Source organism: Channa argus, chromosome 11 (genome assembly GCF_033026475.1).
Source record: "Channa argus isolate prfri chromosome 11, Channa argus male v1.0, whole genome shotgun sequence".
Taxonomy (NCBI): Eukaryota; Metazoa; Chordata; class Actinopteri; order Anabantiformes; family Channidae; genus Channa; species Channa argus.
Window position 1 is genome coordinate 6,765,682 of NC_090207.1, and position 26,356 is coordinate 6,792,037.

Sequence of the window (26,356 nt, forward strand, 5' to 3'; positions counted from 1 at the left end):
TCCTCGTAGATTTAGAGAAAGTGTATGACAGGGTGCCGAGAGAGGAGCTGTGGTATTGTATGAGGACGTCTGCAGTGGCAGAGAAGTATGTTAGAGTGGTGCAGGACATGTATGAGAGCTGTAAGACCGTGGTGAGGTGAGCTGTAGGTGTAACAGAGGAGTTCAAGGTGGAGGTGGGTTTGCATCAAGGATCGGCTCTGAGCCCCTTCTTGTTTGCTATGGTGATGGACAGGCTGACAGATGAGTTTGACAGGAATCTCCATGGACTATGATGTTTGCAGATGACATTTTGATTTGTAGCGAGAGCAGGAAGCAGGTGGAGGAAAATCTAGAGAGGTGGAGGTCTGCACTGGAAAACAGAAGAATGAAGGTTAGATGCAGCAAGACAGAATACATGTGTGTCAATGAGAGGGACCCCGGTGGAACGGTGAGGTTACAGGGAGCAGAGGTGAAGAAGGTGCAGGACTTTAAGTACTTAGGGTCAACGGTTCAGAGATACGGAGAGTGTGGAAAAGACGTGAAGAGGCGAGTGAAAGCAGGTTGGAACAGGTGGAGAAAGTGTCAGGTGTGTTGTGTGATAAAAGAGTATCAGCGAGAATGAAAGGAAAGGTGTTCAAGACGGTGGTGAGACCAGAGATGTTGTTCGGCTTAGAGACAGTGGCACTGAAGAAAAGACAGGAGGCAGAGCTGGAGGTAGCAGAGATTAAGATGTTGAGGTTCTCTTTGGGAGTGACGAGGATGGAGAGGATCAAGAATGATCCTGGTGGGGTTTTATACAATCTTTTTTTAACTTAGAGTAGTTTATGAATGTCCTACTCTCTTTTACAGGAACACCCAGGATTTGGGCTTAATTGGGGTTAATTAAAGGCCTTGCTGAGAGCACCACATTCGCTTTGATGATGTCTTTGATTCTTGATCCTATCACTCTATGGCTCTGATTAGTCACAAGCTTACTTCTCTAACCTTTAGGACACAGTTGCCCCCATTTTGAAGTCATCATTAAACAGCCCTACGGGCTGAGCAGAGGGTCAAAGGCCGACTCAATAAACTAGACTCCCTTAACCTGAGTTAAAACAAAATTGAGAAGATTTTAATTATTTATAGGTTTTATGAAACGAATTGTAACCATACTTTGTTTATTCGAAAGTGGCTAAATGTAAGATGGTTTCCTGCCTTTATACTCTGCATCTGACTCATACTGTACTGTAAATGTCACATTGATCATATCAGGAGGTAAAAAAAAAATCAAATGTAAGTAAATAGGTAGATTTATGTGTTTATTTAGTTAGTATTTGAACTACATATTTAATAAAACAGCTTCTTACCCACAGCTGTTACAACTGAACTTACCACAACTGAACTCTGACACCCGCTGACCCCACACTCCCTCACACACTCATCTCCCCTCATCGTCTCTCCTGCAGATACAACCATTGAACTGTATCCATCTCCCACACTGGTCCAAGTCCTCATTCATTTCACTCATTCATGTACTGCATCAAAACTAATTAAAACATTTTAAACCCCTTGAACATGAGCCAGCAGCAAATTAACGCACAGTTTGCTGATATAAGGCTGCTTCAATGCGACTACATTCAATGGGGTCTCACCTGGCAGAGCATTTACTGTGCGAGGGGTAAACTAACATTTTCTAACAAGGACTGTCAAATTAAAAAGGAATTAAATCAAAACTTAATAAATGGATGAAAATGATTTGTTCTTTTGGTAAATGTTTAGTATTTATATGCTTGTTTATTGTTTGTGTGCATGACAGTATATGAAAGTTCTACATTTTAAATTAAAAGATTTTCCCTAACGTTGAGTGCTGAGTACCTTTATAGCTGCCTCCTCCAGTGGTGGAAACATCATCAAGGAATCAGTAGGAACAACATGTCATACGACATAAGTGTTTTCACTTCAGTCTTACCCACAGATATTTTAGGTGGAGCTGAATTGAGTCCACTACTGGTCTTATTCTCGACCCCGTGAGCCTTGTGTTAGTTATAGGGTTATAATAACAATGATCGCATGCAATCACAGGAGTAATTATGACAAAAATTGTTGTAGTTGCTATTGGATTGGATTTTCTACTATGTCACTTATTTGATTTTGCTGCTGTAACACTGCAGTTTCCCACTGTTAAATTTAAACTCTATTGGACAAATTAAGTATTACACAGAGATAAAGAAATAACAAAAACAAACAAAAATATTCTGTTGTGTGCCACAGACACTTGTTTTCTCAATATAACAATATAAAATTGTACATCGTCGTGTATCTGTAACCCATTTATCATCACAGACTATCTGTCTTTTGTTTCTTATACCTGACACCTAACAGTTTCCTCAAGACAAAAAAAGTCTACTTCCTGGAAGAAACTGATACAGACACACCATCCATCAGACACCTTTACTACTGTCTAGATGCTAGACTATGGAGCTAATTCTAGACTTTGCCAAAATTTGTTTCTGCATGTAAATGAACCACTAGGGGAATGTAATAAAATCTTTTTGTATGACAATATACTGGCAGAATAAAAGATTCAGACATTCACAAACTTTTTAAGACATGTTACCTTGTGTCTTTATTTTGTAAGAGTTTACACTTTAAACTGCTCCAAAGTACTCATATGTTTAATAACTGTCTTGGTGCCACATACAACAAAGTGTAAAATATCTTTTTACAGCAGCTCTCAAATGATCACATAACATCTTAGCCCTGAAACACAGTCACCCTAAAGCTGCCTTTGTTCGAGTGCTCATTCTACAAGAACATTTTTTAAGTTAGATTTATTGTGTAGAAGTCCCTGGGAATAATTAAAATGCGAACAACAATCTACTGCACAGTGTTTAAGATACATACATACATATATATAAACAGAGATAAATATGAACCGGGCTAAAATTGAAACACAGTTGGGCTGCAAGATATCATTATATACTGAAACAAGTAGTAGTATGAGTCACTCCATTCTTCTTTTTCTACTACCCTGGCCAACCGTGAAAGTACAGACAGTAAAGACACTTAGTAATTGTAAATAAAATAAATGCCAAATTTGTAGATTTTATAGTCAACAATATCAGTGAAAGACTAAAATTTACTCTTTAACAAGTGTTTCGTGAAGAGACCTTTGGGACTTTCTTAAATTTAGAAGCTTTTTTAGCTCAAAAGTTTGGTAGTTTTCACTGTTAGGTTGGTGTGTTTGGTTATTGTAAAAGCATTTTATGTATATTTGTCACCTCCAGAAGTCCAACATTGAACTTTTAGCAATTTGATTAATATGATTCCTGATATATTGAAAAGTAATTTTAACAATATGCATAGATGGAAAATGTTGTTATGGCGTGTAGAATTTTACAGGATATAAATAAAATGTCTCTTATTTTGTCCTGGCAGGTAACGTACATGACATCTTGTTGTCAGATGGGTGATATTTGAGAGCTACGCAGATCTGCTGCTAAACATCAACATCAAGTATAGACAACATAAGCATCAGATTATTTTTAAAGGTCAGCCATAACCTATTAGAACAAGTTTATTATGGTTGTCAGATTGTGGAAAATCCTTTGCTTGTTTGCAGGATTTCACTGCACGGCATCTGGATCACATTACATAAAAACATATTAACATTTACACGTACAGACATATTAAATTATTGTCGTTTAATAATTTACACAGAGTTTGAGACATGTTGATTTGCATGCAATACCTAAAACTAAATATACAGAAAATGATAGAGTGTAAAATATTGATGGTAAGTTTTTATAATTTTATAATTCTTTTGTTAACGTAAAGACTGTCGTCCCTGAGGATTTAAATGTCTTGGTATAATAGGCACATGTGTCTCTATAGGCAAATGCATTTATAAATGCTAATAAACAAAAAACAATTGGTATTTCCCACTTTTTAATACTGTTTCAGATTTTCAGTTATAAATATGTGTCCTGATCTATTGAAAAGTAATTTTAACAATATGAATAGGTGGAAAATGGGTTCTGTTGTTATTACATGTAGAATTTTACAGGTTATAAATAAAATGGCTCTAATTTTGTCCTGGCAGGTACCAAGTCTTAATAGGAGCTCATGACATCTTGTTGTCAGCTGGGTGATTGGGAGCTAAGCAGATCTGCTCCTATACATCAACTATAGAAGTATAGACAACATAAGCATCAGATTATTCTTAAAGGTCAGGCATAACCTATTAGAACAAGTTTATTATGGTTGTCAGATTGTGGAAAATCTTTTGCTTGTTTGCAGGATTTCACTGCACGGCATCTGGATCACATTACATAAAAACCTATTAAGATTTACACGTACAGACATTTTAACAGTACATTTTGACACGTTGATTTGAATGCAAAACCTGAAACTAAATATACAGAAAATGAGTGAGTTTTTACAATATTATAATTCTGTTGTATAGTAAGTATGTGTGTTTCCATATGCCATTGCATTTATAAATGCTAATAAACAATAAACAATCAGTATTTTATTACTTCATCAGATTTGCAGTTATAAATGATAATGAACAATGAAATCTTCTCTTGATGTTTTCTAATGATCCATTAACATAGTTAAAAATTCATGTCTCGGTTTTACAAGGCTGCAGCTGTAAATGTTAATAGACAGTTTTTACTTTAGTGCAAATGTGTCCTTCTAATGTTTTGGCCACTCTATTAAAAATGAATGTGGGGAAAATATCTGCGGTTTTCAGATCAAACAATTAAAACAATTAAAACGACCTTGGCAGCACAGAAATGCGGAACTTTCAGGAAACCCTGTCAGAGTGAGATGTCTCCCACCTCTGCGCTCTTTGGCTGCTCTCAGGTGGGCAACTCGTGACGACAACAAACCCCTCCCCCTTCCCTGACACAGAGGTAGTTCCTCATTGTACATCATACCTGAGGTGTTAGACGCAGCAGCGGCGGCCAGGTGTGAGGAGGACTTTTACGGTAATGTCATGACTGAAGACGGCGACTGTTCCTCTGCGCTCGTGTCGGTTAAATGTAGTTCATTCACAAAGAAGGTCGACACCTGTCCTGAGGAGGTGAGTGAACTGCAGAGGTGTGTGCACGTTTAATTGTGTCACATAGAAACACTTTTTATTTTCTGTCCCTGCAGCTGCTGGCAAAAATGCATATAAAGTCAGTCATATTTAACAGTAGACAGTGCCGTCTTTGATTGAGCTTCGGTCTGATGTGTGTGTGTGTGTGTGTTAGTGTGTGCGTGTGAGTGTGAGCGCGTGTGTGTGTGTGAGCAGCCACAGCACGAACATCGCGTTGTGCAATGTAACGCAATACCGTGTAATAATTAATCAGGCTTATAGCTTTAAGTTAGTTAAAGCATAATTTGCAGATTGTATCAGAGGGGGTGTTTGGACGTTCTTTAATCTCAATTTTGTGCGGTGATATGAAAATTGGGGTTTTAGTGTTACTTCTATTTTATCCAGGAATGGAGAAAATCCTAATCATAACATTTTAAGGTGAAGCTGGAGTCTGTAGCCTTGCTCATTTATTTGTCAGATGACTTCCAATAAAATAAATTTTTGTAAGCATCAGTGCTATTCCGCTAACTGATTAACCGATCTAAACTGATTGATTTGCACCGACAGTGGCTGTTTATAGAAAGCTTTAATCATAAGATTTCATAATTCCAGTGGTATGTTGAGTACCCACCCAAGCAATATTGTTGCAGACTAAACAATTCGACATACCAATATAAAAGTGTTTCAGCTTGTATCTTGACAGCAATGTTGGTTATTTTTTCTGTTTCTCATCATAACAAGATGATAATAATCGTTTTTGCCAAGAGATGGAACAGCAGTAATTCACAAGAACAATATATACATTAAAAAAGCTACGTTTTCACGTGTATACAAATGAACAATAATTATTTGCTGCCTTGTACCTCACTTGTAAGTCGCTTCTGCTGAATGACTAAATGTAAATGTAAATTATTATTTCAGCATTAAATTGAATTCTTATTTAGCTTGTAATGTATATAATTTATACTTTGCTACCAAACTAATATATGTTGCAGCAAATAGAATGGTGTATGTATAGTACATAAATGATTTTACCCCAGGAAATGCCAATGGTCCAGATGTCCAAGATAAAAAATGTTCAAACAGTTAATTAGAGAGGCTAAAAAGACTAAATTTATGCTGCACGGCAAATCCCACAATTTGGCAGCCCAAAGCTGTTCTTATAGATTACAACTGATAGTTTTAACAAATTTGTACCAATAAGCCACAACATGAAATATTTAGCTTCAGGTACTATTTTTGACATCAAGTCCTGCTTTTCTTTTGTCAGATCTGAGAAGTAAGCCCCATCCAGACCCCACCTTGCTCAAGTGATCCTGTTAAAACTTGTCGAAGCAGGTGCTGCAGAATGAAACTGAGCTAGTTGTTGCTGTGGTAACTGTACATAACAAAGACAAATCAGTAAAAAAAAAAAAAACCTCATTGTTGCCATCGCTTAACACACGAACCGATAGCCAGTGAATGAAGCGTTCCTACACCTCTTCATGTGAAAAAACTGAATGAAGCATTTCAGTGTTGTTATGTACTGACAGACAAAAAAGCAGCTTCAGAGTCTGGACCAAGGACCATAAATCTACAGAGCACTCCGCCAGGAAATTTCCAGTGTCCAAAAACGGACAGAAAACAGGCAGATACACCAGTGTGTACCTGAGCCGGTGGAGCTGGATGAGAAAAGGATAAAATCTGTGAACATCAGTGACTCAGATGAGCTGAAAATGTGAATGATTGGTTTATTGAAAATAGATTAAGGTGTGTTTTACAGACTTAATACAGAACCTCAGGATATAGCATAATCCACACCTCATGACAGTCTGGCTGCTACTGGAAAATGTAGTCATTTGAAGCCACCCGCTCTAGTAACTCTTCACCTTTGAGCTATCTTTGTTAACTTATAACCCTCATATTTTGTTCGGGTGACGGTGCAGGCACCTTCTCTCGTGCTTCATCGGGGCTGTGTGCGTCGACTTAAGCGCACCTACAATTTTCTGCTTGTGCTGACTGTTTTCCCTTCATCTGCCATTGTTTTAGGTAGAAACAAGACACGTAGCTACGCCGTGGGTTAAAATCACCCCATTGACAGCATGCTGGTATTGTCACTTTGTTTTTTAGGGCACACAACAAGACAGTTTGTGCCAGGATGAGGAAAGATCTTGAGTTGGTGCCACTTACGCTGCTGTCTGTAGCTGTGATGTGCAACAGTAAGTTGAAAGGCTTGAATGGCGTTAACATTGGCTAATGGCATCATCACGTTTAAAAGGCTGGTTCGGTCAAAATGTGAACAACAACAAAAATCATTCTCTCAAATCATAAACGTGTGTTTTTAAGTACAAACGCCTTTGAAAATGCAAATACCATAACAATTTAAAAAAAGGATAAATATAACAAAATCCGTATTTAAAACCTTACACATTTTTTAGTCTACAGCTATTTTGGCGATACATTAATATACATTAATCTTTTGAAATGTATAGTTTAATATAAACTACGTAGAGAATTCTTGCTTGTGAATTTGTTTTAACGAACATAAAATTGTCTTTCACAATTGGCAAATCCAAACAATAGATTTTTCACAAGTAATGCAAATGCAGACCTCAGATGAATAAATACTGACGATTTACTCCACTGTTGTTCATAGTTTTATATGGGTTAAGAGTGGTTTGCCAACACAGTGACAGGGATCTTTATTTACACAACATAAGAAAATCCTTAAAGTGTATATCAACCTAGAGGTAAATACAACATTCAAGGCTTCTTTGTCATTAATGCGTTTCTTTTGCATTTCATGCATTTGTGAAAAGTACATTTCAGTCCTAAGGGCTGCAAAACTTGGCTCTACATGTATTTATAGACAAAATGAATTGCCAAAAATAAACATTTCTTTAATTTTAACACCTTGTTAAAGGTGCTAATTTGTCCATTTTGGATTTAAACCAGTAATACAAAAAAAAATAATCAGTGGTTGGAGGGCAAAATTCACTTGGTAGCTAAGGTTCTGTTAGACCAAACTTGCGACATGATAGGTCCGAAAGCATAGAAATAAAGTGGCAAAATAAAGTAACATAATCACTTGTAGGATTAAGCAAGGCTGTCATTGAAGAAGCTCAATGGTTAGAATCTCAAACTCCAATGTGATTGAGCTGACTGAGACGTAGAAGTAGAAAAAAGGAGAGACGGCAGGTAAATTTCAGTTCCTGCTGAGTTTTGACTCAGATGCTGAAGCAAACACAGACGGCTGCATGTGGCTGATACCTCTATTTGCACCTAACAGACACCTAGCATTAGTTGGAACATTAACTCTGCGTATTACAAAAACATTTCCCACTTGTTGTTATTTTTCTGTATAGGATTTACAGAAAAACAATTATAACCAAACCAAAAACTTAAACTTAAACTTGGTCACCCAAAATGACTCGATACCACCCAACAGAAATGAGATCTTTAACACTGAGGGTGAGCCAGCCCTTTAAAATGTTCCCCTTTTTTTGCTGTGCTGGTGCTACATTGGGAATTGGGAGCTGATGCTTGTTTGTCTCATGTGTTGCCAGGCATGTCTCCACCAGGGAAACCAGTCCTGCTCAGCTGCAGGTCCCCTGAGAAGGAGACGTTTACCTGCTGGTGGGAGCCAGGTTCTGATGGAGGACTGCTGACCATGCACCGCCTCTTCTATGAAAGAGACAAGTCGGTCCAGCTGCTAAGTTTGTTTAGTGTTTTAGGTTTTTGGTTGTTTTTTTTTTGTGGGGGGGTCACAGTGTAGATGCAGTGAAGGTGGGTGGGACAGAGAGAGGACTGACATGTAGAATAGTTTCCAACCTTGGTTTAAATCACCAAACATTGTCTGCATCTTACCTACCAGACCACCAGCCTCTTGTTAAGTTTATAAGTAAGTATATAAGTAGGTAAATAAACCAAAGTAAACTTTGAGTTGTCTGTAGTGTGCTGTAGACAAGAGAGTGGAAAACTACCACCTCCCATGTTCACACATTTGTGCTCAGGTGACTGAGCACAAATCTTTGTTGCTGTGCAAGTAAACCTGCAGCCTTCAAATGCTTCACTTGTGTGACCCTCAATTCCCCTGGCCTGAAGGAAAAATGCCAGTTAAAGTCTTTTCAAGGAGAATGGAACAGTTATTGGTTTGGCTGAACAGCCAGTCCTCGTCCTCGGAGGAAGACTATTAATGATGCTGGTGATTCCCTGACTGAAGACCGATGTTCACGGAAAACCTTTTGTTTGTTCAGAACTTGTGTTGTTTCCTCCAAATAACCATGAAACTAACACCAGTCTGACCAGCATCAGCTGTAATTTGTGTTGATTGCACATTTGCATGCTAACAATCCAAACTTTAAGATGGTAAATGTGGCCAGCATCATACAACCAGTATTCTCGGCAGAGGTGTTAAAGTACACAAACTTAATGCTTAAAAGCGTTGCAGTATACGGCACTCAAGAAGAAATACAATATTAAAATATACTCAAAGTACTCCACTAAAGAAATTATGTATTTTACACACTGAATTTGATCAGGTTGATGACATAAATTGACAAGTCTAGTCTCTGAGTTGTAGTTGAGCAAAACTAACAAAATGGAAATACTCCAGTAAAGTAGAAGTACCTAAAAACTGTACTTAGTACAGTGCTTGAGTAAATGCAATTACTACGACTGATCACAACATTGAACAGTAATTGCGAGTATGTTACAAGCTAATGTTAGCAGTGAGAATTGCATAAATGTCCATAGACTCTTAAGATTATTAATATGTAAAAATGTATTTTGTGACGTTCACACTATTTCAAATTAAAATTTAATGATCAGAGGCTTCTGTATAAGTTAAAAATAATTCACATTTTTTTGTCCAGTAAATCTGTCAGAAAAACTAATTTCTTTGTATTTTTAGAGGATGATATTTGGGATCACATTGCATTGGTCAGTGATGAACTCACACCTGATTCATACATAATTTTAAGTATCAAGCCACTATTAATTGAGTCCTGTCTGAATGGTGTCATGTATTTACTGCCCACAGCAGTTTTTATTATGCTGACTTTGGTGTCCACGTATGTACAAAGCACGATACCCTGGTGCACCCCCATCCTCGTCAGTAAAGGTCTTGTTTTGTCTATGTACAGTATGGAAGGAACACACGAGTGCCCTGACTACCGCTCGGCGGGGAGAAACTCCTGTTTCTTTGATAAGCGCCACACCTCCATCTGGGTGGAGTACTACCTGATAGTGGTGGCCTCCAATGCCCTTGGGAACGCCACTTCAGACCCCTTCAAAGTGGACGTGATGGAAATTGGTACGTTGTTAAGGCTTATTGTAGATAAGATTAATGAATCAAACTTAAAGAGAGACATTTTGACTCCTGGTCCTTGACACTGGGGTAACCAAAAAGAAAAACCTCAACTCCATTTTTTTTTATTTAAATGAATATGAATAAAGAGGAAAAAAGAGAAGGTACATAAAAACAAATGTGCTGACTAAAGGTCATATTAGATTTTTTTTTATTTGTTTTGTATTGTTTTGCTATAATTAGTTAAGTTATAATTACTGTGTGCTGCTCTGCATTGTAGTACTTGTGGTACATAATGTACAAAAAGTAGTGACCTTCTTTGGACTTTATCCTGTATTGTTGTTTTAAAGCACAGACCCACACTGGGTATAATTATCATTTTCTGGCAGTGATTAACTGTGACTCCAATGACTTATTAACTCTAAATAAAAAAACTCTTTTAAATTATTAATGCTTATCAAGATTATCTTAATGTTCTCAGCTTAATTGTGTTTTTGTGGGCCAGTGACAAACTTTGAACTACTGATTACTACTGTACAAAATCTGTGTATTCGTTACAGTAGAAGTGTACACAGCAGAAAAGAATCTGTATTGATTTAGTTAATTGGCACAGTTTTATTGGCCGTGCAGTCTTCTTGAGCTCAGTAAGGAATGGAAAAGTACTGAGTGACGGACACAAGGCACAAACGAAAACAGAATGAGGCGGAACTGGTTACTGCCAGGTGTTTAGCTTGTGTACAGTCTCGGATCAAATTTCACATCCTTTATTTGGTTGTAAAGGTAGTGTAGTTGCACTTTATGTAGTGTGCAATAAATTTGGAGCAGTTCAGTGTACAAAACTAGTAAATCTACTGCTTTAGATTGTGTCCCAGTCATCTGACTATTCTTTAGATCGTATTTTTACATCACAACTGTGCATGTGTCAAAGTAACCAAGCAAGCAACATGCGGCTTTCTGCTTGCAGCACCAGCCTCTGAGGAATCCTGTTTTGTTTTTTTTTTTAGCTTTGCCGGTGCCACATTTCTACACGGGGCAGTGTCGGTCAGTGCACCACTTTGGTTCAGACTGAAATATTGGAAGGACTGGTGGACAATCAGAGTCCCCACATAGAAATACCAATGTTATTGGTGATTTTGCGCTTGCAGCACCAAACTATGTCAATAAATATTGGAGAGATGACTATGATTATGGCCTTCTCATGAGGAATTGTATTAACTTTAACAAAAAAACAAACCAATGCCATTCCTATCAGTCCCAGCTATGCTCCGATTTTAGTGCTATTAGCAAATATTTGTATTCTAATTTGCTGCATATTATATGTATGTATATACTGAGTCTTGTCTGCATTTGACAGTGGAGCCCAACCCTCCTGAAAACGTAACACTGCTGCTGGAGGAAAGGGAGAACAGTCCATGTCTTGATGTCAGATGGGAGCCCCCCCCAAACACGGACACTAAGTCCGGCTGGGTCACCATTAAATATGAACTAAGAGTCAAAGAAGAAAACGACGACCAATGGAAGGTGTGTGATAAATGTTAAAAACCGAATTCCTGAAAATCAAAACGGGTTCAAAATAATACTTTTTTTGATTTGTAATTATTTACAGCATTGTTTTACTTGTTTTGTTTTCCAAACCAAATAATGGTGTTATTGATTTTTTTCTTTTGTCTGAGGTGACTAGTTATTTGGCAAAACATGCAACAATTTTAGTGTCAATACGCAACTTAAGCCAGTACCAGCATTAGACTCGAATAACTTCACCCTGCTCGGCCTAATCTGTCTCCCTGCTCTGCTTAACCTTTCAACAGTCTATGCACTCATTCTGATGAATGAGTGAATAAATTCGGATTCTCCAAAACTTACTAATCAAGCAGAAAATGGTTGAATTTTGGTATAAGAAATTCAGGGGTGAATGTCTCTGCACAGCTGGCAGTTTTGTTCAGTGAACCTGGATCACAGGAGGATTTTAAAGCCCCTCTGCACATTAAGAACATATTTCTACCCAAAAGTATTTGAAAAAGTTACATGCAGCATCTATAAGAAAAATTTCTATTAAAAAAAAAGTCATAAATTGAGAGGATCCAGCATCACAAATAGGCACAGGTCAGGCTTTTTGACTGCTCTTTGATAGTAAGCTCCAGACTTTCTGCCCATTTTTGACTGTTGGTCAGTGTGTCACTCTGTAAACACACACTCCCATAAATGCAGAAAAATTCCTGTGCCTTTATATTAAAAGTTAGTAAAACAAACATGTCGTAACGGGTCATAACTGGAAACAAACTAGAGGTTATAAATGCAGTTAAGTACAATATTAAATGGGATCGCCGTTTACTAAGCAACTAAACTTAATGACCTTGGATCAGCCCGGAGGCTCCTGCTAGAAGATTTGAGGTGGCCATCTTGTCCATAAGGAGTTAAAGGTTAACGGGTTAATGCCCAGACCTAATTTTTCTGTGAAGGTAATCAGTGAGATTTTAACATACAGTGTGAAATCTATGAGCAAGATCTGCCAGCAAGTGATTTCACCACAAGATCAGGGTGATGAGTCCGACTTTTTTCAATTGTTTTAAGTGACTCATAGCTGCATTTTAGAGCAGTTGCAGCTGGGAGAGAAACCTGGTTTTGGTATGAGTGGCACCATAGCGAAATGAAAACAACCTATAAACATATCTTCAAGTCAGGTAAACAGTGAAGTTGTTGACAGCTAGTGGAGGGCAGTGGGCTGCCTCCAGGACGGTGAGCAGGTCAGCTAACCGACTCACTTCTATACTAACAGTGTATATGACTAACAGAGGGCCCCAGGGCAAAATTATGTTGTTGGGCCCAATGGAACATGTCAGTTTAATTATTTCCCAAAGCACCCAGGAACCAACCGGTTCAAAAGCAGTGGTGGATCTACTAGATTGTGCATGGGGTGGTATGGCAGCATCTGGGGATTTTTCCCTTACTTTATTTCAAATCACAGACAATAACTACAAACATGGGTGAATTAAATGGTCTGTTACTGTATTAAAAAATAATATGATGATAGAACAGAAGCTAAAAACATTAATTCCAACTGGAATTCAGCAGTGGCATTGTACTTTCAGGAAAAATAAAAAACAAATTTATTTCCAAATACCACTGTTGAGATAGTACTGTATGTTTTTTTTAATTTCTCTTCCTTTAGGAGTACACGTCAGGTAGACAAACCCATTTTATCCTGCATAACATCAGAACTGGGGTGATGTACATGGTTCAGGTGCGCTGCAGACTAGACCACGGCTCCTGGAGCCAGTGGAGCAACTCTACCTATGTGAAAATACCTAACTGTAAGTCTTTGGAGTTTTTCAAGTCTGGGTGACAAGTTGATAACAGTTAAGGGGTCACAAACAAATATTAACCGTCAATTCAATGTTTTTATTTTTTTTTTAAATTAGATTTTCAGAAAGAGAAACCGTTTTGGATATTGATTTCTATCCTCACTGCAGTTTCATTTATGACTGCCACGTGCATCTTGGTCACAAAGAGGAAATAGTGCGTATCTCCTAAAATAATATGCAGCTCTTAATATAGAGCCAGATTGATGATGATAATCTAACTCATTTCCTCTTGTTCAGTGTGACACAGCGTCTTCTGCCCCCAGTTCCTGGTCCAAAGATAAGAGGAGTAGATGTTCATCTTCTTCAGGTAACACTGCATGTGCATTACATTTCCAGCATGTCCAAAAACCCACTGATGACAATATTGAATTAACCCAAACTAACTCTTCCAGAGTGGCAGAGCTGAAGACATTGCTAATGCCCTGATCATCCACCAGAACTTTCCTCCTACAGTGGCCTTGGAGGACAAGATCGAGGAGTACATAACCGTGTCTGACAATGATGACGGACTGCTGCCAGATACATTCCATTCCCAGAAAAGCCAGAAAAGTTTTATTTTACACTCTGGCTTCCATATGGACTTGGAAATCCAATGTAAGGAGTCAAGTGCAGACCAGAATGCCTGGGAGGAGGCAGAAGAAGGCAAGGAGACTGTGAAAATGCCTCTGTCAGGAGAGACTTTATCTAACACAGAGACTTACCAGCTGCCAACTCAGAAGCAGCTGTGTCCAGGAATAAACTTCATAAACACAGACACACCATATCCGAATCCATCAAATCACAACATGGCAGCTGAGAACCTAATCCAGCCTCTCGCAAACAACAGCTATGTGGACATTCAGAGACACGAGAACCTGCAGATGGTTGATGTGAACCAGGTGGACGAGGTGAACCAGGTGGACTACAGCATGGTGAAAGAGGTGAAAGGTGGCAATATTCTCATTGTGGAGAGTGAAAAAGTCCCAGGCTACATGGACATTTGGAGACCGCAGGAGAACATACCTGAGGACTACAGCAGGGTGAAAGAGGTGGACAGTGACAATGTGGTTGTCCTGCAGAAACACAGTGTCTCCAATGACTCTTCCTTTAGGGAGAAGGGGGTCCACTACATAGACTGCAATAACCAGAAGCTAAGGAATCCTCATGTTACTACACCCAGTAAAGTGGGAGTGTGCACAGAACTCAGTAGCGGGTATGTAGATACTGTCTCTGCATCTTTAATGTAAGTTGGTTTCATATGCAGTTTCCACGTCTGTAAATGACTGATGTCCCTAGTGATCTATTGTTTAGAGTTAAATAAGGAGGTGGAGACATTGTGTATTTTATTATTACCTGATAGATTACTATGACATTTGGTACGTACAGGACATTCACGTTAACTAGAGGATGAACTTTGGTTTGACCTCTTGCACCATGATGATGATCGCAACTATTAAATGGGTGCAGTGAAATTTGCAGTGTCGCTTGAGGATACATTTTAATAAGATTCCTAGGTCAATGTTTCCCCCTTTTCTTTTTTCAGTGTGTGACATCTGCTGGATGGATGCGCACAAAATTGTACTTTGACATTAATAGTTCCCAAGTGTTGCACTGCCATGACATTTTCCTCAAACCTTCGTGTTTCCTACAGGATGAATCTGCTCAGTTTTGTGAGCCTCAGCCTTTTTGTCTTTTTTGAGTGACATCCATTGAATAGTTGTTCTAAAACTTGGTACATGTTGTAAGACACTAAAGAATGAGCATAATAACTTTGGTAACTAATAGCGCTATTATCAGGTTCAAATTTTAATTTGTCCAAAACTTTTGATTTATCAGCATTTATGATTTTTATTTCATAAGGAAATAATTTCAAAAGGAAAAGTATCCAAACAAGCTAAACTTAAGATTGTGAACATGGTAGACACTGAGAATATGGCTAAATAGATTACTTGTTGGTTTTAGTCCTTTCATGTGATTTGATGACAAGAGAACTTGAAAGATGACTTACAAGACTTTAAAGAGTAGCTGGTGATGAAATAATTCCATAATAGTTTTGCAGTCTATTAGTTTTGCCTCAGCCAGGTAAATTCTGGTCGTGCTGGTTTGACTGGTATGTGTCTACAAGAACTCTACTGTTTCTTTTTAAAGTTGCTAATACAAGCAACAACCAATGTGGATTCATAATGATTAATCTGGAAAAAAATAAGCCTGCACATGAATGTGTGTAGTCCGGGTAGTAGTAATATTTATTTATTTTCCAAAAAACTGTATACCACCAGTATATTATATGTACTATATACTTTAAATGCAACAGATTTAAAAATGAATGACTGTTCATTATTACTCATGCGAGTTTTATTTAAAAAGAATATACAGATGTGAAAACAATTGTTGGTACCCTTGCATCACAATGTTCTCTGAAATAACCTGACACTGACAAAAGTAATAACAGTATACAATAATGCAAATAATCCACTAGAAAATGGTCCAGATGTATTTGATAGAAAAGAAATTAAATAACTAGTTTATGATATTTTATTGATATTGACAGTTTCCTGTAATATGCATCACACGTTCTCAATCTTGTAATGATTCATTTAGCTTATTTTTATTTGAGAATAGCTGTCAGTTGTTTGGTTTGGCCTTTATTAAAAGGCCTGTATTATTTAAAACATCTGATATTTATTTTATATGTCTTAAAATTGTTTTTAAGAAAAGGTTATTTCAGAGAGAACGTTTGGTTCTAATATATTCATGGAAGGGTAGTAACAGTTCCTTCCATGGCTGTCTTTTTTTTTTTTTAAAGATAGCGCATATAAATAAAATTTTATTTATTTTACTTACAAATCACAAATTATACATTTTTTCCCACAATTTTATTATTTTTGAAAATTTATATTAAATTATAAAACACTGTTTTACTTTAAGAAACCATTTATTGAAACATGTCGCACGTAGACCCAATACAGGCTACTTTACATCTCACTGTTAAACATATGAATGTAAAAGAAAATTGTTAGTTCCATTTAAGTAGGGAGCTAGTAAAATAATTCACATCCGTTTGACACAGGTGACATCAAATTATTTTTTTATGTTTAATAAAAATAAAGATACTGTAGTAGATATTATTTCAATAGTCTGTTCCTTGTACATTTAAGTACAAGTCTGTCTAGTCTTCAGTGACACTATGCACCGTGCTGTTTGTGAAGCACAGTTTTAAAGAGTTTTCATTCAAGACTTCTGAACTCAATAAAAATGTTTGAAGTAAAATGCCTGTTGCAGAAATACTAAATATTTTCCTATATTCATCCAGTTCCTGTTAAAATTAAAATTTAGATTTTTTGTTTTAACTAAACAGATCCCAGGGTTTAAGATTAATTATGTAACCTCTGTTTATGATGGTATGGTGCCTCAGGGAAGAACACTTGGCCCAACTGTTCTGCCTATTGTAAATTAATAACCGAGTGATTTAAATACAGCCTTTTCCCTCTTTCATACAAGCATTGCTTTTGATTTCCCATTAAAAACCAAATCTGAGACCAATAAATGTAAAAATATATTTGTAATTCCCATTGAAAATGTATCTACACTTCATCTTTCCCCCCTAAGGAGGTACATAAGAGTTGAATCAAAAAATCTATCTTATCAATATAGCTTACTTTTTTGTTTCTTCTTCGGGCAGCTCTAACCTCAACAGTGTAAAATGTATAATTTCCCAAATTGGTCTACAACCACCACAATCTCATTCACTGATTTAAACAGTATTCAAAAGACTAGTTTGTAGAAATAGGTTTGGGTTTTTTTTTGGCAGAGAATTAGGAGTAAATTGATACACTGTATCAGCACAGTTCATATGATACCCTGGTGCTGTCTGTAGGAAACCAGATCTATCTTCCAGCACCTCCAAAGCTCACTAACACCTTGTATCTTTGTTTAACCTATACCAAAACTGATGATTGGAAAAAAAAAGTGATGTTTTATTGAACAGATTGTGATGAGTGAATGACTTGTAAAGATTCTTTAGAAATGTAAGGGTACAGACATTTTTCACAGCAGGCATTTTGGGTTTTCATACCCAACTAAAATTAAAGGTAGCCATAATTAATACTGTTCATCACACATGTCAGAATATCAGACATGAAACTTGCCTGTAGGCAAATTACATCTGCCTATCAGGTCCAAAGCAACTTGTAATAACGCTAATGTAATTTTCCTGCATTACATTTTGAAACATCCATAACTGAAATGGATAAGTTTTATAAGTAATAATCATCTCCTGTTACAATGTTCATCTCAGTCCTCTGCAATCTGTATTCAGACTTTTTGCTTCTTTTAACATGGCTGTAAACCTGCATTTCACATTACCATATCATGTTATCATGATGCCATTTTATTTTATTTTTCCTCAAAGTGTGGATGAAGAAATCACAAAACATGTTTATTTTTTTTAAATCAAGTAATGTTCTCATTTTCACTGTGATCATAATTGTCTCCACAAAACTTCTGAAATTTGCACCATAGTACAACATTACATAGTACCTATAGTGCCACACACAAATAAAAAAAAATAAATTCTCTATTTCTTTATTGCAACTGGGGAAAAAAAAAATACTGCTGACCGCTCGTAAAAAATAATCTTATGCAATTAAAAAGTTTTCTTATGCAGTTGAAATTTTAACTCAAAATTGGTTACATAATAAAAAAAAAAATAGGTTACACAAAAAAAGTGAAAAGGCGTTTTTGTGAACATCTGAGTGCTGACTGCTCCCTACTACACACTTCTAGACAGGTTTTGCATATGTGTTCATCCTAGAAAGCTTAAAAAAAAAAAATATATATATATATATATATATATATATATATATATATATATATATATATTCTCACTGACTGCATATAAAACCTGCTAGTGAGAGACTACTTTCCTGTTAAGTGAAATTGGTTTAGTATGTTGTTTTCTTGTATTTAAACAGCATACTATAAAGCTAATTTATATAGTGTGCAATTGATATGCGAACAATTATTTTAAATTTAATATACAACTGTTTGTCTCGCTACTAAAGCCAAAAGCAACGTCTCAAGCATAGTGTTGTAACTTTGAGCGCCACATTTATCAAATCTCAAATTTTGTACAGTACATTCACAAATCTCTCATTTTTTCATCTCAGTTTTACAAATTGCGATAAACACAATTACACAGGCTCACTCTGGTCTTGCTATTCTGCCTTTTATTGGCAGCTCTACTGATCCTGTCAAATAAAGCCAAACACACCAGAAAGAAATACTAAATGCTAAAATAAATCAAATGAATCAGAGAAACAATTCAATATTTATATAAACCCCTTAACAATTTCCATAGGGTCTTAATTGTTATTCCTGAATAACTTGTTTGTATTCTACATACATTCAGAGCACACAGCTCTACATGTCCTATAAGCACGTTCACATGGTGTCCACAGCTGAAAATTCATATTGCGGGATATCCTCAAGTCATCAGTCAGGTCGCAGTGTTTTCAGTGGTTAACCTTGCCAGTTTCTAACCTCTCAAATTAGACAGTTCTGCCCAATTACGTTGAACTTAAAAACATTATTCGAGAAGAACATGACGTAATTCATATGCAAATATTAGCAGCTCGATTAATTTCTTGACAAAACCACCAGGTTGAGAAACATTGCAGAAGAACACCTTGCCTCGCTCTCGCTTTGCATGTGGGATTAAGTCCATCCTAGTTTCTTTTGTGCTAGAGTGGATTCATTTGTTTTTTAAGGCACAGAGGGCTTCGCCACTGTCAACTCTTCTCGTCTTCAGAGTTTTCTGTGTATTCATTGTCCAAATGCATTGAGCTTAGCTGCTCCTCAAAGTTCAAAAATGTATGGTTGTTTTCCTTCTCCAACATTCTTTTCCAAACTTTTACTGGGAGAAACAAATAATAAAGAGCAATTATTTGATTTTAATTTTACTATCACTTTGAAATTTGTTACTGTATCCATAACCTCTTATTCAATAAAAGTTTTCCCCAGTATGTTTAATTGGTCCAGAAACAGACCTACAGAGCTTTCATTTGGTTTGCTTTCTTTCTTTTCAGTTCATATAAAGAGCATGTTTCCAGTATTGGGTTGAGAAAGTAACTTACTGTATTCAGGTTCCTCCACCTGTGTGGTGTCTGGAATGGCATCAGCCTTCTTCCCCAGGCTGCTGATCTGCAGCTCTTCCTCATTATCCTCGGCCTGTTCTGGTTCTGCCTGCTCTGTCTGCTCCAGGCTCGTCACCATCACTTCATAGGCTCTCCTGGCCTCAGACGACAACTCAATCATCTTGTGATAGCAGTCCTGTGGGTAAGAATATTTTAGCTTGCTAGAAATACTTCATCAACTTTCAGTGTAATAATATGTTAGTGATTAGTCTCTGCAAACCTGACCTGTGCACCATCATAGTTGAAGATGCCCACCAGACTGACAGGCACTGCCTTGTTGACGCAGCGGCCCAAAGCTTTCCTAGAGAGGGCAAATACAAATGGCACCCTCTGCTCTCGACATGTGTCAATGATGGTGTGGATAGCCTCATCCAGGCCACCTGTAAAGGGTGGGGTTTCTACATCAGCATCGCACTATAAATGTTTTTTTTTTTGCTAGTGCACATCTGTGGCTAACCGCTCAGGTTTTAATTTATTGGAAATTTATCAGTTGGATGCAGACTCTTACAAAAACTAATGCCTCTAATGACTATACTCACATTTAGGTGGATGCATTATTTTTTCCCCCTCAGGAGCCACACCAAGTTGACATAAACAGACCTATTTGAAAATCTTCTCCCAAATTAATAAATCAAAAAATTGCTGCTGTGACTTGTAATTCACTTTATTGAATTAAAATAATATTTATTTAATTATAGGTTATTTGATATAGCTTTTGCCAAAAAAGGTGGTGAGGGATTTAGCTTTGGCACCTCCATGTGGATTTTTTGCAAAACAACAAGGAACAATTTTTAGACAGTTTGTTGCAGATGAACCTCTGCCTCTCTGAAATGCTCCTGTCACGTTACTGACCTGTTGCCAATTAATGTAATTAGTTGTGAAATACTCCCTTTGTTTTCGATTTGCAGCAATTACTTTTCCAGTCTTTTGTTGCCCCCTTTCCAAATATTTGAGATGTGTTGCTGCCATCAAATTCAAAATGAGCTAATATTTTCCATGAAATGGTAAAGTCTCAGTTTCAACATCTGATGTTTATGTTTTCTATTCTGAATAAAATATGGGTTGATGAGATTTGCAAATCATTGCATTCTGTTTTATTTACGCTTTACACATCGTCCAGACTATATTGGGGTTGTATTTGCTGATTTCGAGAAAAGATACAAGTACTAAAATGTGCTTGTAGTATGACTAGCTGCACAGAAAAATCCTCATCAAATCACTATACAGTTAAACTGATGAGAGACACTGGGAGGAAATTGCTAGTCTAAATAGTAGCGGGACACATCTGAAGACAACCTGTTACTTTCGAAGAGTGGACAGTTCACTGTTTTCACCCCGTCACAGATTTTTAGTTTCTGTCTAGGAGCACACACCTGACAACTGGAAGATCTGAGTTACACAAATCTGCAAATCCTCTGAGAATCGAAATACTTGTGTGTTATTCTGCCAAAACAAAAATGGTGGCATCCAGCTTGTAATCGGCTTTACTTGTGTCAGTGTCACTTAAAACACCTTCCAACCACAGTTTCACCTTCGCCTAACTGCTCAACCATCAGTAAGTTAACACCGTATGGTGCCTGGTCAGAGAAGAGAGCACAAAAGGGCAGTACTGGACCTGAAACCCGATACTGGTATGGGTATCAGAACCCCCCTACCTAAAGTAGACTCATTCAACTGTCCACATTAATAAAAATGTAAATAAAACAAAAATAAAAGCTGCTGATTCTTTTTAGACAAAAAAAGTTTAGTCAAAGAAAAACCTGTATATGGACTGCTCAAAATGGTCTCTTGGAACAATGACAATAAGATGATCTGACATCTGAATATAAAATTACTATCCCTGAAAAAATAACTTAAAACAACAAAACTACCTTTGGACTGGATTCGTTCACAGTTGGGTGAGATGATGACACACTTGACTTTCCTGAGTTTGAGGTGCTTCAGGACCTCTCTGAGCCCCATCACAATCCGCCGTTTCATGCGGGCTTTCATGGGGTCCTTCTGGTACAGGCGATCCTGAAAACGAACCAGCTCCTTTAACAGTGTCGTCACACACTCATCAACGTCTCTGCTCAGCATCTGGCTGCAATAGCTGACACGTACAACAATATACATTTTAAATTGGCAGAATACGTGAGAAAAACAGTGATTGAAATTTAAAGCCAATAGTGTGTGACTGGGTTAACAGTGAAGCATGATGTTTTTATTCTTACTCTCTGAACTTTCTGCTGTGGATTTTAGGCTGATAAACTGCACAGGGCACAGGTGAGGTGGTCTGTTGCTCCACAATCTCTTGGTCTTTATTAGTCTCCTCATCCCCTTCCTCTATCATCTGGCTCATGCCATTAAACTCCAGCTGATCATCGAGTTCCTCTGTGGGACTTCCAAACTCATCTGTGGATTTCAAAGCAGAAAATACATTTGTACACATATTAGCACATTGCAGACATGGTGACTTGCTGTGGGTCTCAATTGTATTCAACGATCACATGTGATTGCTCTGACCTGAGGCATTTGCTTCACAATGCTTTTCTTCTGCAGCATCATTTTCAGGTTTTAACTCATTTTCAGGCAGAAGACCCATTTCCTCCATTAAATGTCTTTGTTTCCTCTCCTCTCTCTCTTTTAAAATGACCTGAGGAGCAGACAAAAATAAACTAACAAGGCTCCAATGCTGAAACACATTCTCACAAAATATGAAGAGTCTGTGCATAGATGGACCTGCCTTCTTAAGAGGAGTTGGCTTCTTGGCTTTGGGCACCTCTCTCTGCTTTCCTTTCTTCACCAAAGGGCTGGTGGAGTCCAGGGGATTGTGCGCAATTTTATCTTGCTGCCAGGGAGGCTTCCTCTGAACTGAAGGTTGTTTCTGGACAACTGGAAGTCCTCCACCAACTGCAAGTACATCAAGAGACATCAAGTACATCAAGAGGCAAACGCTGGGCACATTTTTAAACCACCAGATAACTTTAAGTCATCACAGTCCCAAGAATGTCTTTTGAAGTGAGTATAAAGTCGGCCATAACCTACCTGAGAGAATGACTGGTTTTGTGTCCTGGTTGGGTTTTTGAGACTGCTGCTTCTTTTCCAGAACTGCCAACATGTTTCCGATATCCAGCTGAACAGGAACTTTGCTCTTCTTGCCAGAGACTTTTTCAGCTTTCTACAAATAAAAAGACCATGATGTCCGATAAATGTGTACAAACACATTTTAATACATTTTCTCTTAAATGACAAAGAAAATAAAAACATAAATAAAAAAAAACAACAACACAAAATCGAGGGGAAATCTTTTTAAATGTAAAAGGAAAATACAAACCTGTCCCTTCATTGCAGTTGTTTTCTCCTTGTTTTGTTCAGCAGACTGATGCTGGCCAACTTCTCTTTGGTTTTCCTCAAAAAGCAAAAAAAACAAATCAAACAATACATTTTACTGACAATTTATTGACCTCAAGTGATGAAATGTGTCCAGAATTTAGACAAATACAGTGTTTTTAATTCATATGTGAAAGTATTAACATACCTCTTTGTATAACTTTGCTGCATTGCGGCTGCTTGTCAACCTATCAGCACCAGTCACAGCTAGACCCAAACCTGGAAACTCCTCTTCATCCTGACAAAAGGCCACAAAAATTATGCCTGCTTATAAATTGTTTTTTTTTTGTTTTTTTAATGAGTTTTAATTATTATTTACCTCAAATTTTGGAGGCTCCTGATAAAGTTTTGGTCCTTCTGACTCATCTTCTGGGTCTTCATCAGCATCTTTAGATTTCTTTTTCTTCTTCCTCCGTTTTTTCTTGCCTGGCGCTCCCACTTGTTGCTGTGCAGTCATTTCTCCTGTCTGATGAAAAACAAAATGAAGGACATGTTATTTCTAAACATCTTCTTAAAACCAGATGAGAGTTTTGCATGTTTTTAATTCACCCTCAGCTTATTCAATATATTTACCTCTGTGACTGAAACACATCTGCATTTCAAATTTGTTGTGGCTCTAATTTTTTTAACAAAAGGTTCCTAAAGCAGTAGAAACTCGATAGATATGGTAACCCATTAAAATAATAAATAATGCATGAACGTTTTTTGCTAAAATCATGATTTGCTCATTGATTATCTACCCAGATGGCATAGCTAGGAGTGGCAACAACCCAGCATTATACATGCCTTATTTTTCATTTATAGATGTGTAACCTGAAGATGTCACGCTGAGAGTCTAAATCAAACATTTCATTATACCTGAATGTGGTTGCTGCTGATTGCCTTATCTACAGGGACAGGTTTCTTTGGCGGCTGAGAGGCAACATTAGCCCAGGAAGTCACCACTGGCTGACCTGTTCAGAATAAAAGGGAAATAATAAATCACATTATCAGCATCAGAAAAATTACTGACATTATCTTATTCAGTTATTACCTGCAGGCATTCTGACTTACCTAATGAAACAGTGCAGGAATCTGGCTTAGCAATATTGGCAGTTTCTAGGAAATCGGGTCTTGATGAGGATCCCCTACTGACAAACTATCAAAGACAAAATTAAGCACACGATGTATGAGTGTAAGTCTGGTGAAGTGAAGCATTCACTGCAAACTACACAATATCACCTCCAATTTTCAGTGAGCTCACCTTCCGTGTAGAGGCTTGCTTTTGAGGGCTTGTAAGAGTTGGACCCCAACACTCTTTTTGAACTAGAGGAGGTTGCGCTTTGCCCAGTGAAACACCAGTTAACTCTGGAAAATCAGTCATCTTCACTTCAAATGGGACGGAGTCAGTCTCTACTGATTTCGACTTTTCTGCAGAGCCTGGGCCATATCTGGTTCCCCTATAACCTAACGATCAATTACAAAAAGTTATAGCCATTGTTTGCTACAAAAGGAATTTGACTGATGCCAAGAATCTTTCTGGAGGAAACCCAGCTGAATTACTACCTCCTCTTCTTCCGCCCCTCTGTGCATCAAGTGAGTTCTTGTCCACAATTGTGCCTTGTGCAGGGAAGTCATTGTTAACTTTTGATGCCTGTGGAGCAGGAAAGAAAGATGATTAATTGATTTTACTGAGATGATGATTTTTTTTTTTAAATCAAATCTTATGATCCAAAAAATGGAACCGACCTTTGCTTGTTGATTCCGTTCAGACCCATCTTTCTGATAGAAATCATTATTCGTTTCTCTAACACGACGGCTGCTGCTGTAGCCATGATTCCTTGACCCATCTCCTCCTTCTCCTGTTGACTTTGAGCTCAGACCTGACCTATTCCTTGGTTAAGTAAGACATTTACAAAAATAAGTATGTGAATAAATTACACAGGTGACTGGGGGCAGTTAGTTGGTTAAATGATTTAGCTTTTTTTTGACAAACATAAAAATATCATCATTCCTATCCTACCCTCTTAAAGTCTGGTCAGTAACATATGGGCTCGGTATCACAAGTAAAGGTGATGAGGCTGAGTGGATCTCTGAAGGCTTCTTCCTCAGTCTTCTCTGGTGTTCAGGGTCAAAAGGGCGGGCAGCAGTTGACAGTTTGCTCTCCTAGGTAAAGCAAATGTTGTCTGTCATCGACAGTCTGCTAGAATACGACCTTTGATAATTGCTCCAGTTCAAATGTAGTATCCATGTAGAGTATTGCCACAATTGCTTCAATTGCACTTTATCCGCGTTTTACACTCACAGTTAACACACGACATGTTAAACTAAATGATTCAAATAGTTAACTATTAGCTACTTTGCTAATTTGTTTCTTTCATTTTAACATTTAATCTCGTGTTAGTTAGCTAGCTAGCTTTACATTATGTTACATAATCAGTTAATCCTAACTTGAATGCAGTTAACCCATCAAAATCTTATTTTAAAACCGTCTTAACAATCAGATTAGTGGTGTGGTAAACAAAGCAGCTGAGCTGCTGGTGTCACTGAATCATGTTTACGGCAGATGAAGTTCGCTAAGTTGAAAGTTTGTTGACGTTTACAGAATCATTAGCGTTTAGCAAGCTAGCTAGCTAGCAAAAACGAACGTGGTTGCGTTAAATACCTTATCCATGTTCAGTTTTTCCAATGTGTATTCACATTTCCACGTGTCCGGTTGATCTTGCATATGTTGCTAATCTATCTATTACAGGAGCGGTACATGCACAGCGCTGCATCTACCCCAGTATGCAACCTGTCCGAAAATATAGCAGACGCTACTAGTTGGAAGTACGGAAGCGCCGCGGGGTCAAGTGCGGCTGCGCTCACATCCCTGCCAGTGCACTTTGAGCTCGGCCCTATGAGAGGAGCGATAAATGCAGCATGTAGTGTCACAGCATCCAGAGTTGGCAGAAAGACACAAACTTAATACTCAAGTGCATGCGTAAAAATACACCACCACATGTAGAAATATTAATTCTACATTCTTTTAACAAGTTCAAGATCTTAGTACATGCTTTAAAATGTACTTAAGTACAAAAGCACAAGTAAAGAGCATCTGAGCATCAGTGAATTACTGAATAATTCTAAACGTGATGCT

The 26,356-nt window shown here is 37.5% G+C and overlaps 2 protein-coding genes across 2 annotated transcripts; one reads left to right on the top strand and one right to left on the bottom strand.

Moving 5' to 3' along the window:
- The first annotated feature begins 4,888 nt into the window (after window positions 1–4,888).
- On the top strand, window positions 4,889–16,477 carry prlrb (prolactin receptor b). The gene is made up of 9 exons (XM_067519891.1): window positions 4,889–5,047; window positions 7,154–7,242; window positions 8,590–8,722; window positions 10,168–10,337; window positions 11,686–11,852; window positions 13,501–13,642; window positions 13,751–13,847; window positions 13,931–14,000; window positions 14,086–16,477. The coding sequence occupies exons 2-9, from the start codon at window positions 7,182–7,184 to the stop codon at window positions 14,917–14,919; spliced, it is 1,674 nt and encodes a 557-aa protein (XP_067375992.1). The 5' UTR covers window positions 4,889–5,047; window positions 7,154–7,181; the 3' UTR covers window positions 14,920–16,477.
- Window positions 16,478–19,035: 2,558 nt separating this feature from the next.
- LOC137135587 (selenocysteine insertion sequence-binding protein 2-like) lies at window positions 19,036–26,072 on the bottom strand. Its single transcript, XM_067519890.1, has 18 exons — window positions 25,883–26,072; window positions 25,241–25,383; window positions 24,967–25,111; window positions 24,784–24,871; window positions 24,482–24,684; window positions 24,292–24,376; window positions 24,097–24,191; window positions 23,558–23,704; window positions 23,387–23,476; window positions 23,183–23,257; window positions 22,894–23,026; window positions 22,592–22,758; window positions 22,372–22,501; window positions 22,080–22,260; window positions 21,738–21,958; window positions 20,092–20,246; window positions 19,807–20,002; window positions 19,036–19,586 (listed from the first exon to the last, which is right to left on the bottom strand). The coding sequence occupies exons 1-18, from the start codon at window positions 25,943–25,945 to the stop codon at window positions 19,462–19,464; spliced, it is 2,442 nt and encodes an 813-aa protein (XP_067375991.1). The 5' UTR covers window positions 25,946–26,072; the 3' UTR covers window positions 19,036–19,461.
- Window positions 26,073–26,356: the final 284 nt, after the last annotated feature.